The sequence below is a fragment of the Pleuronectes platessa genome, chromosome 13, assembly GCF_947347685.1.
Source record: "Pleuronectes platessa chromosome 13, fPlePla1.1, whole genome shotgun sequence".
Classification (NCBI taxonomy): Eukaryota; Metazoa; Chordata; class Actinopteri; order Pleuronectiformes; family Pleuronectidae; genus Pleuronectes; species Pleuronectes platessa.
This window is the reverse complement of record NC_070638.1, coordinates 23237058-23249183: the sequence shown is the minus strand read 5'-3', so window position 1 is coordinate 23249183 and position 12126 is coordinate 23237058. Positions and strand designations below refer to the sequence as shown.

Genomic DNA, 12126 nt, shown 5'->3' with positions numbered 1-12126 from the left:
TGGCCATATAAGTGAGAATGAGGTCAGCAATATACTGCTGGGTATTTGAGATTAACATTTCAGGATCAATTATATGAGTTTATGTCTTATGTGTGTTTAACTGAAGTCAGTTGCTAGCCATCCAATAATCTTAATTGCATACAAACATTCATTATAAAAGGCCGGTTCTTTCATCTCTGCTAAGCACTTCTGAATCTGTTGGTGTTTCTTAGTAACCTCCCTGACCAAGTGTCTTTCTGCCCAGCTCTTCTATTTAGACAAACTACTTCCATTTCACAATTCAGGCCAGGCCAGTGTTCAACTGGGAACTCTCAACGCTTTAGAAAATGTTTTAAACATTGGCCTGATCTATGTCTCTTGTATTTGAAATAACAGATGTCTTTAGAGAGTTTATTGGACTTGGCAGATATTAATGGCCAATAGCCATTAAACCGGTAGACAACTTGTTTCTGTTCCATAACTTACAGACAGCTGTACTAATCAGGGTCCAGTAGAGATCCTGGTGTGAATAGGGCAGTGCATATACTGCCCATAGTGGGCCCATATAGCTGAATTATACATTGATCTATAATTTAGATCAATGTTAACACCAATAGATGTAGAAGAGAGTGGAATTCTTAAACCACCTTAGGCTGTGAATTGGACTGGAAATGTGGACTGTGAGTTTAGGTAATTCAAGCACCATTTTATGCTGTACCTGCAGGCTATCGGGCTAGATACTAAACCAGACCCTCGGAGGACCCCAAGCAGTGGAGATATTCAAGACGTCTGTGTGTGCGGATGTGGATGATAAGGACAAGAAAACAAAACCTTTATGATATGTGCTTTGTCCATGCCTGCAGCAGCCTGAAGAGAGCTTTGAAATCACTGGTGAGTCATCAAAAAAGTGGAGGGGCCAACAGAGTGGGTGAAATTGATGGTGTGTGTCACAGAGAAGACCTAAAGAGGACCAATGTGTATGCATGGATCCTAAAGATCTGAATGCCAACATAAAGAGAGAATATGTCACATCATTACAACATTAATGATGTAATGACATTCACGACAGAGACACACAACAAGCCTTTAATAGCCATCATAACAAAAAAAAAACTGCGATATGTCACCAAAAATCCAAAGACTGATGATGAAGCTACAGCGCTATGATTTCGACCTGATCTACACACCTGGTAAGCACATTGTGCTTGGTGCTGCTCCACCAGGGCAACAACACAAAGTGAAGCACACAGCAAGAGTTCCACAGAAACTGATGTGAATCTCCATGTCAACCTGATAACTGAGTCACTGTCTGTGTCTGCCATGAAATTCAAGCAGATAGCAGCTAAAACAAAGAAAGACACACGCCTACAGAGAGTCAATCAAAAATCTGAATGTGGGTCGGCCTAGAGGTGACTGTCAACAGTATTACAACATCAGAGTAGAGCTGAGTGTTGTTAACGGCCTTCTACTAAGAGGGACAGAATCGTCATCCATCAGTCACTGAGACCAGAGATGCTGAAAAGAAAGCACGAGGGGCACCTTGGTAGAAAAATATAAGAGGAGGGCCAGAACAGCCGTTTATTGGCCAGTAACTAATTAACTGGATCGTGTCAAGCTGTGAATTCTGTCTAAAGCATCAAGCTAAACTGCCAAAAAAGCCTATGATGATTACATGAGCCATGGCAGAAAGTTGGGACTGACATATTCTACTTGGATGAAAAGAATTACCTTCTGGTGATTGATTATTTTTCTAACTATCCAAAGATGGTGTTCCTCCCCAGCATTTCTGCCACCTGTGTGATCACTCCCACGAATTCATGTGACATGGAATTCTCCAGATTGTCTACGCGGTGACCATGGACCATGTTACAGCTGCAAAGAGTTCCAGAGCTTCGCTGCAGAGTATGACCTTCGACATGTAACTTCAAGTCCTTCTATGCCCAGTCAAACGCTAAAGCACAGAAAGGAGTTCACATAGTGAACAGCTGCTAGAGAAAGCAAAAGACAGTAACTCAGACCAACTTGTGGCTCATGCATGCATGGCACAAGAAATGGAATAGATTTCTCAAGAACAGCAGAACCTTACAGTACTGAGAGGAAGGAATTATGATGTCTTTAGACTCCAGCATTGTCCCTATTTGTGGTGAATGTGCCTCTCTTTTAACACTCAACAGTGTGGCGGTTGAATGCAAAGTTGCCTGTACTGAAAGGAGTAGTTCTTTGAGAACTGACACTTGAAAAAAAGAGACCAGTGTTAAAAGAGTTTTCGAAACAGTGAAGTTGAACACATCTTTTGGAGACTCTGTAAATTTATAGCTTGAGTGAGATTGACACTTTGCAAAGATATCATTGTTTTTACTGCTCCAGGGCGGCTGCGGCTCAGGAGGTAGAGCGAGTCGTCCACAAACCAGAAGGTTACAGGTAAAATAAATGATGTTGTGGTCCTTAAACTCAACTGCAACAGCAAAATATAATGGATCTTGCACTTGTAGTATATCCACTTTTACTGACTACAGAATTATCAAATACTTGGTTAAGATTATTAAAAGATCCAGTTCGGGTTCAATACAGGAAAAAAGCACTGTGACCTCAGGCACATCTTGTTTATTACCATGCAAGCAAAACAACCATCTTTCCCTGATCTTAACCAAAAGCACATAGTTTGCCTCAACCCAACCAGAGGCTGTTACTCCAGAGGTGAGGCTTGGCCTGTGGTGTGACAGTCATACACTTACACCCATCATACACCCCAATAAGCCCATGGCGACTCAACTGCTGTTTATACACTCTGCTGTACAGTCCTCCATATGTTCTGATGAGTTCCACACTTTGAAAAGCCCCTGGTATGTTGCATTTCAAGACAGAGCAATCTTATCTCATTATAGATGAAACGACTAATGAGGCTTTCTAACATTGCCCTGCATTAGCCAACAGCCCCTTCTGCACGTGCAAGTGCCATGCATCAGCTGTCAGACTAATCAAGCAAGGCTGCCAACCTTGCATGCTAAAGCCTTTTTCTAATTAGAGCCCTCTGATCTGATTTGAGATCCTTTCCTTGGTCCTTGGCCTGATATGTTGTTGACAATGGCTGCAGTGACTGACACAGCCTGAGTAAACACTTCACGTCATCTTTCAGATGTCTTGCATACAATTACAAACATTAATAAATGTCTGTGATAGGTGCTGTAACAAGGGTTTTTCATGCATGGTATATAATTACCACTAACCCTAAGGACATCATGTGGATGTCCACATTAACTTTCAACTGATACATCCACTTATGGCCACTATGTACTCCAATTATTAAACAGAGCCAGCAAAGCTTCTTACTATTGACAGTTTGTAGTTCACTAAGTCAACCTGATACCTATTTGTGACGCTCAGTCATTTATGTTTATGGTTTTCTGTCTCGTTGTGTTTTCTATTTCCTGTTTTATTTTGTAGCCTCGCTTTCACTGTGTCTTGTTCCAGCTTCTCGGTGTCTCACTTCCTGTCTTTGATTGTCATCTCCAATCCTCATGTGTTTCACCTGTGTGTAATTGCCCCAGCCTTCCTTCTGTGTATTTAAGCCTCTGTTTCCCCTTGTCTGGTGTCGGTTCGTTAGTTGTTTCTCCTACTCGTGTCCACATGTCGTGAGATATGGTTTGTCTGTTCCTGCTGTGTCGACCAGCTTCTCCTGCTTCCTCGTTCCTTGTTCTCCGTGCGCCTTGTCGCCAGAAGTCTACCTGTTAGTGTTAATGTTTGTTGTCTTGTTTAAAGACTCTTTTTATATTAAATACCTTTTGTTTGTAACCTCTGCATCCTGGGTCCATCTCCTCCCTCAAACCGTAACACCATTTTTGTTATGGGAAACTTTCAATTTGTCATAGAAATACCACAACTGTTATAATGGGACACTAGTATGAAAATTTGGTCAGATAGTCAAACGTATGGCAACAGAACAAACTTTAGCTGCTTGAGATAAGACTCCTTTGTTTTGTTTTTCTTCACTGTCTTTAAGGTCAAGAACTTTCACACTCAAGATTATTATCTACATTTTTTTCCTGCAGGTGTCGAAGCTGAGGACTAACAGGACAAAGACAAATTGAACAGAGGACTTCAAATATCAGCACGCAACAGCCAGCTTTACTCTGAACAGGTTCTTTGAGGGACTGCTAGCTGAAATTAAACTAAATGGGTGACTTCTTCACCCACCATAATGTTCTTTCGTGACTTGCAAATTACAGCGAGGACACAACATTAACATTGTTCCCTGTTATAATCTTGGATCATACTGGAATATTGGGATTCGGATCCAGTCGTGGATGAATTTTCATTTCCACCCTGGAAGAAGCCATCTTTCTAAAGTTTACAGTAGCATATTTTTTTTCTTTCACATCAACACTCCCTGATGATCACAAGGGAATATGTCACTCTTGTTTTGGTGGGCTCTTGTTTCCTGCTGGACTACAGCTCCCAAAGTGCTCAGCTCCAGAGCAGAACTAAGGGTGCGGTAATGATAGACAGGGGGGCCACTGGACCCAAAACCATGAGGGAGTCTGTCGGCGAAGTGACGTCAATGGAGGGTAGGACGAGGCATAGGAGACATGGAAGGTCAAGGGCCCAACGTATTAAAAGAGGATGGGTGTGGAACCAGTTCTTCGTCCTGGAGGAGTATATGGGATCTGAACCGCAATATGTTGGAAAGGTAAGAAGCCTAAATATTAAATTCAATATCCAAGCATGCTATATCCCATATTCACAAAATAACCAAGTTTGTGTTTTTAGTTTGTATTTTTACTTTGCATGGGTAATTGTGTACAATGTTTTTTCTATTACAGTATTCAGAGCCCATAAAAGAGTACGAAGAAAATGTAATTCCAGAAATAAAAGTCCCCAGTTTATGAATATATTGAATATTTCATGTTTTTAGTTTATATTTAAAATAGTTAATTTAGTTGTGCAAACACCATAATTCAATTAATGTATTGTTAGTGTTATTATAATGTAGCATAGTGCTCATTCAGTAGAGTACTTGCATTAGCTGATCATGCTCAATCAATGAACAGTAACAGGCTAATTTCACTGATATTGTACTAGCATCTATCGTCCATCATATTCATAGTCACACAGAGGGGTCATATAGATCAGAATCTTCTCACAATTACTTGGAAATATAGAACCACTAATGCTTGTTACCACAACCTCTTTCCTACATGCTGTATTTTTTCATTGCTAATTTAACAATAGCCTTTTATACAGAGATCCTGAAATATTGTTGTTAAGTGGATTCTTTGTTTAAAGGTAGAACAGCGATGCCCCCTCGTTCCATATTCATACGTGTTAGGGGAGAGCGGGGTAATGTGGGACATCAGGTAATGTGAGATACCCCTTGTATCTAGGCAACGGAACATATTTGTGGTCATTTGACCATTATGTTTTCAAGCCCCTCCCATTCCCCCCTTGTCATGAAGGAGAAGTTGGTGCTGGTGCTGTGGAAAGTAGTTTTTTTCTTGCTTTGAACTTAATCAACTGTTGTGTCAAAACAAATTGAACCAGGTAGAAAAACTTATATCATACATGTTGGTGAACTTTCAACATATAAAACTATGTGATTGATGCTAGCTGAAGATTAGCCTGGTTTGAGATGAGAGATGTTGTTTTTTCTAAAACGGTGGCTGTGGCACAAGTTAAGTTTAGTCTTAAACATATTTTAGTGTTATATTTACATTATATGTTTTATTTTTAATGTCATAAACATTGTAGAAAAGCCATCATGCCAAGAAACTATACACCAGGAAGACTGCGGCAAAACACCCCTCGCAGAGATGGAGAGTGCAGTCTCTGAGGTCATGCAAGGAAAGAAGTCCTTAAGAAAAGATGGAAGGGATAGAAATATTGACAAGACAACCCTCAAAAGATTCATAAAGAGGAAGGGGAAGTAAAATCAGTAGCCTGGGGTGTAGTAGCTGAGGCAAAGAGAATATTCACAGATGAGATGGAGGAGGAGCTTGCCAAACAGTTGAAACAACTAGCTGACCAGTTCCATGGCCTTGTTCCAGTTAAGTGCCGTGAACTGGCATTTGAATACGCAGAGAAAAACAATATCCCTGTCCCTGCCAATTGGACAGAGAAACAATGAGCAGGTAAGCTAGGGTGTGCAAGAGATCACATGAATCATAATAATCATAAATGTGCTTAATTGACCAATCCCCATGATTCTGTGGGGATTGGTCATCATGTTTTCATCTCACACGTTTGATGTGATAGTAATGGTTAATACTTAAATGCACATTTACCAAAACTATGAATCAATGATGAAATCATATGCTTCAAATATTTGACTTCACTTGTTCCATTATCTGCTATGGTCATTGCAAATGCAAAAGTTGTGCTGTTGCATGCAAGGGAGCTTATGAAGACTCACACCAGAAATGAATGAGTCCTTCTGGTTTTATATTTGTATTTAGTACGTGATGTATCTAACCAACGTTAAATACATCAGGTGAATGTAAGAGAGTGAACAGTTGCTGCTGCATCAGTGGGGTTTTATATTTAAGTTTCGCCATTGCTGAGAGTAGGTGCAAGACGTCGAGAAATGCGAGCAGTCAGATGATTAGATAGGTTGGAAAAAGACTTCAGCTGAAAGGAAAATGGAAGAGAAAATGAAGGTGAACGGGCAAATTGTTACGCAGAATGGTAATTGAAAACATCGATAACAGATCTTCACTGAGGGATAATTATTGGCTTTTCAGATTTCAAATAAATAAAACTGATACTCATCAAAATTAAGTGATTTAGATCATCTGTATCATCTGGTACATGCTCTATATCAGTGCTGGAGTGTGAAACCCAATCGTGTGTCCATTCTGTAGCCGTGCCATCTGCTCGCAAACCTTCAGAGTGGTTCTGCTGCTGCATTGGGGATATAATATATATTAAAAGACAGCCCTTGCAGTAAACAAGTGTATTAAAGCAAACAGAAAATGAAGCACAGACAGCATGGTGAAGTTGTGCAACACGTCACACCCTATGATCAATCAAAAACCAGAAAGTGTATACTTACATAATGTAGTACATGACAAATGATCTGCATTCAGCTTGATAGGATACTTATTTGAAAGGCCTACAAAGTCTAAACCCACTAGCCTCTAAGCTGAGCTGGCACCCTGACCTGCATCACTACCTACACATCGACCATGACGCACAAATATGGTCTCTTTAGGCTGATAAGTGTAGATGACTGTGGATGACAGTGGTCATCTACAACAATGGTGTTTCGCTCCAGGATACCTTTGTGGTAGTTGCAAACATAGAGAGTGCACTTACAAGCAACTTCTCTAAGCCCTGTAGTCTTCTGTTGGCCCAACTACCGGCAGTTGGGAGAACACGTGCAGGAGTTAAAGAGGCAGTCAGGCTAAATAAACCAGGCTCTAATCATGCCCAGCCAGAGAGGTCTCGTGCCCAGGGGCTCCTGATTAATCTGTTGTTGGTGCTAATAGGAGGGTTACAGCTTTATTATCACAGGAGGAGGCTGTGAGGAAGGAGGGGGGCAGAGGGAATCAGATGACCTTATACCACTTGGAGTTTTAGGCAGAGCTTTAAGTGATAAAACTTCTGGCTGGACCTGTGGAGGCAGGCAGGTTTATCGGCTTGAGGCAAAGCGGGAGTCCTGTCAGGATCAGAGTAGCTGCAAGCAGACACACGCAGGTCTCATTAGTACCAATTTCATAAATAAAAACTATGACCAAGCATGTTAATCCGTGACCTTTATTTCCTCCAATACCTACGCTGAGACTAAGATGAGATGGCAGCAATGACAATAACTGTAACTATATCAACATTAAATATGAACCAAAAGTTAAGATATTACATAAATCACATCCAGAAAGCCATATTAATCTAATTACTAAAGGGAGTGGTATTACTTATACGAATCACAACTGGACATTGTTTATTGAAAATGTTGTCTCATTAAAAGCTACGTTATATTTTACTGAAGACAGGATTATTTGTTTAGGTTCATATGGATGGTAATGCACTTTGAAAAGGTTTATATCATGTAACATAACATACATCAACCTGGTCAAAGTGCATTGAAGTTGCATTAAGTTCAGAAAAGCCTAACTTTTAAAGCTGCACCACAAACATCAGCCAGTCAAATCATGTTCACAAGAATTTCATCAAACACCAGAATGAGCTTGGAGAGAGGAAATCAGCTGGTGTGAATTCATCTTGTTGTGAAGTTTATTTCCCATGTGCTTCACCTCAGCATTGCATGGAAAGCTAGCTGTCGATTGTGATTGTTGTCGTTAAGATCAACCCAGTCCTGACAGCCCTACTCTGTTAGGTGGCTGTGGATTAGGAGGTAGAGTGGGTTCTCCATTAACCAGAAGGTTGGCAGTTCTATCCCTATCTCCCCTAACCTGCGTATCTAAGTGTCCTAAAGCAAGATGGGGAATTCCAAAGTTCTGCACGTGTGAATAAATGAAAGGTAAAACTGTACTGTAAGGGTCGTAGAGGTCATCAAGTCTAGGAATTTACTGTATAGATATAGAGGTCAGAGGTTAACAAGAGTCTAAATATAACATAAGTAAACGTGATAGGCTAACACAACTCTCCAGTTACCAATTTACTTCTGAGAGGCAAACAGGCTGCACAAATAAAGACAAATCTTCAATTGAGACAGTACTATTGTCCTAAAAGACCTGTTATCCCTCATAACACTGTGAACTGCATCAAGCACAGACTGTGAATAGGCCACATGCTGGGCTATATCATTGGATAATTAAGTTATATAAAGTCTTGCATGGTCGAAGGTCAGGAGTTTATTCTGGCTTGTTTTCTGAAATCACATCTTCTAAAGACTTATATACAGAGAAAAGGTAACCAAGCTGAATTGGAGGGATTTGTTTGGCAGGCACATCACGTCTCCATGTAAAGAGTTGAAACTGCTCTGGTTACATACTTCCTGATATGAATTCATCTTATGAATAGTTTGGCATGAAAATCGATTGACTCTTAACACTTTAGTTTTAAGCCATTAAGTTTGACCTAATTATTATTATACTTTATAAAATGTTGCATCACTGACAAGTGAAAATGCTACAGTTAATGTGTATATTTATTCATATTATAAAACATTACTGTAGCTGTCACAAATGAGAATGCAATCTTAAAGGATAAAGCAGGCTTTAATACATTTTTAATTCCTGTCAACAAATACACTGTCGTCTCCCTGGTCAACAGTGTGTCTCAGTGATGTGTTTTAATAGATTTTGGAAACAATGGAGCTGCGTGGCACAGAGGAATAATATGTATCAGGCTTAAAACACACAAACAAACAGACAACAAACTTAGGTAAACACATTCATCAATGTTTTGGTTGGGCATTACTAAAAGCATCAGTGAAGGACTAAGGATTTCTAATAAACTTTCATATTGTACAGAAACAAAATGGTTTCACATTTGATTTCTAGAACCTGGGACAGTTCAGTCTCGTAAACTGTTTTATATTGATAATTTGTTGTTAACTTACATATTTTGCAAGATGCAAAGTGAAAAAAAAATTCTCACCAAATACATCTGATTAAGTAGCACCATGTCCAGTTGTAGTGAGTTTTACACACTTTTTGTGGTTAAGTTCAGAATCCCATAGCATCTCGTGAAAGGTCATGGTCTGGTTTGATACAGAAATACTTCACCCTGACTTCAGACACAAACCAAATCCATCTTTCCATTAACCTCATCAAAGTTTATTGTATACTAGCCACAGTCATGAGTCAGAATGTTTATTTTTTACCTATATTATATTTACACCTATATTTTGTGGTGTAACAAAATACTGAAGGAGCGGAGGCGAAAAAGAACCTAGCTACCTCTGCTACTGCTTGGCTTATTCCCACAGCACAGCTGGACTATCAACCTCAAATTCATCACACACACTCGAGATGCTGATGTTAAACTTGCAGCAAATTTGCATTTCTCCTCTTCACCAGCAGGGGTGTCTGAGCTGCTACACCCAAACTGTCCTGTTAACAATACCATTACCAGCAAAGCGCCACACCCGCTGAAGGAGCAAAACCTGACCAGTGCACAAAGTTTTTGCACATTTAACTTTCCTTGGTACAACGCAGCTCACACAATTCAGCACAGTTTTTTCCAGTCTATGATGCTGCAGTGTACTAATACTGGGTGGACCGTCCCCCTCCCTCCATAACGGTCTCAGTTGTTCTTGGCATTCATTCCTAAAATCATCATTATGTATTCTGCTCCACATTGACATAACAGGAAATTCAATCCTGTTCCCAAAGTGGTTTTACTGGATTCATATTTGGTGGCTGAGGAGATCACTGAAGTTCAAAGAACTCACTGTCATGTTCATAAGACAGGTTTAGACTTTTGACATGGACTATTATCCTGCTGGAAGAAGCCATTAGAAGTAAGCCATACAGGGATGAGCATGGTAAGCAACACTTATAGAAAGTAGATAGAAATCATAATTATTCGGTGTTAAGGCCCGAAGTCAAAAAACTTTCCTCACACCATCGCACATCGTGCAGCAACCTGGGCTGTCGACAGAAAGCAGGTTGGCTCCATGATTCATGCTGGTGACTACAGATTGTGACTCTACCATCTGCAGCCTCAGCAAAAATCTACATTCATCAGACCAGGCTGTATTTTTCAGTCTTCAACTATCCATGGTTGATGAGTCTTTGTCACTGCAGCCTCACATTTCTGTTCTTGGCTGAGAGGAGTGGAAGCTGATATTGTCTCTACTGTTGTAGATCATCCACCTCAAGGTTGGAAGAATTGTTCATTCTGTCCAGCTGGACCATTTTCCTCTGACCTCATCAACCAGGTGTTTCTGTCAACATAAGTGCTGCTAAGTGGACAGTTTCTGTGGTTTTTGGCTCCATTCTGAGTTAAAAGTCATACATGAAAATCTCAGGGGATCAGCAGTTTCAGAAGTACTCACACCGGCCTGTCTGACGCATAAAATCTTGTCATGGTCAAAGTAACTGAGATCACATTTCTTTCTCTATTTTGAAGTTTGTGTACATAACCTGCAGCTCCTGGCCTGCATCTGCATCATCTACATGCCATTGCTGCCACATGAGGATGGTAGATTGGATAATTACATAAATAATTAGGTTTTCCAAAATGAAAGCTCTGTAGGTGAATATTATTATGTCAAAACCTAAACTATTGTTGACTTATTGGGAAGAGCTTTCACTTTTACTTACAGAACTGCTTTAAATCACAGGCAGGTGAAATCCAACACGAGAGAAGGATGAAGAATGGCGAGTAGTGACAAAGTGAGAAGGGCTATGCTACTCATAGGGTTGTTCTTCCATTGCATAAACACCTCTAGAGGAAGGCTTTTTTTGTCATCTAGGCCCAAACAGATTCATTCTACTGAGACAGAATTCTATCCGTGGATAAGTCATGTGGCACGCTCACGTAGTCTGACACGCAGCTGAATTCATCTTGGGTATAGATTGAGGTGGAATCTCCTAGGACTTCTCTCTTCACTGGTCATCTGTGACAAATAAGGTTGTTTATTCCAGAGTGCAAGCCCAGCAGTACTCTGTATGTGTGTGATAAATTTCCTCTCTCAGCCAGAGAATGATTTGAGGTCCGAATTGGACAAGCAACCAAGTACATGATTGTGACTTGATATTTGAACAGATAGGACCTTCTCCATCCTATGTTTGCTTCCTGACACAGATTAACCAATGAATAGAGTGACAATGATTGCCATGTGGGAATTAAGTGCCTGCTTAGTTATCGACCCATTAAATGTCATTAATTGTGATCATTACGATTGGTAGAGGGTTAGGGTTAGGTCTACCTCCCTTCCACCAGAGTATATGCTAACTAAATTACTCGCAAACATTAATCGAGTCATAAAATGTGATTTTTATAGCACATATTCACAATTTAGCTTGTGATGAGATAAGTAGGTTAAACCATGACCTCAAGCTAGTTCGAGATGAATTATCAGTTATGTTTACTGGATAATATGTAAGTATGTTTGTAACATAAAGAGAAATGCAAATTTCTGAAATGTCACACCATCAGTCCACTATCTTCCTATTAAACCTTCTGTTCATGACATTGCAGAGAGGGTTGGGTTGCTGCAGGCAAGATGTACAGACCTGATGT

General features: G+C 40.2%; 1 protein-coding gene across 1 annotated transcript in view; it reads left to right on the top strand.

The window, feature by feature from the left end:
• Window positions 1-4351: 4351 nt before the first annotated feature.
• The window catches only part of LOC128455201 (cadherin-12), a 53443-nt gene continuing 45668 nt past the window's right edge, over window positions 4352-12126 (top strand). The window contains exon 1 of the mRNA XM_053438883.1: window positions 4352-4666. Within this exon, the coding sequence (XP_053294858.1) occupies window positions 4370-4666 (297 nt within the window). The 5' untranslated portion in view covers window positions 4352-4369. The remainder of the gene's footprint in view (window positions 4667-12126) is intronic.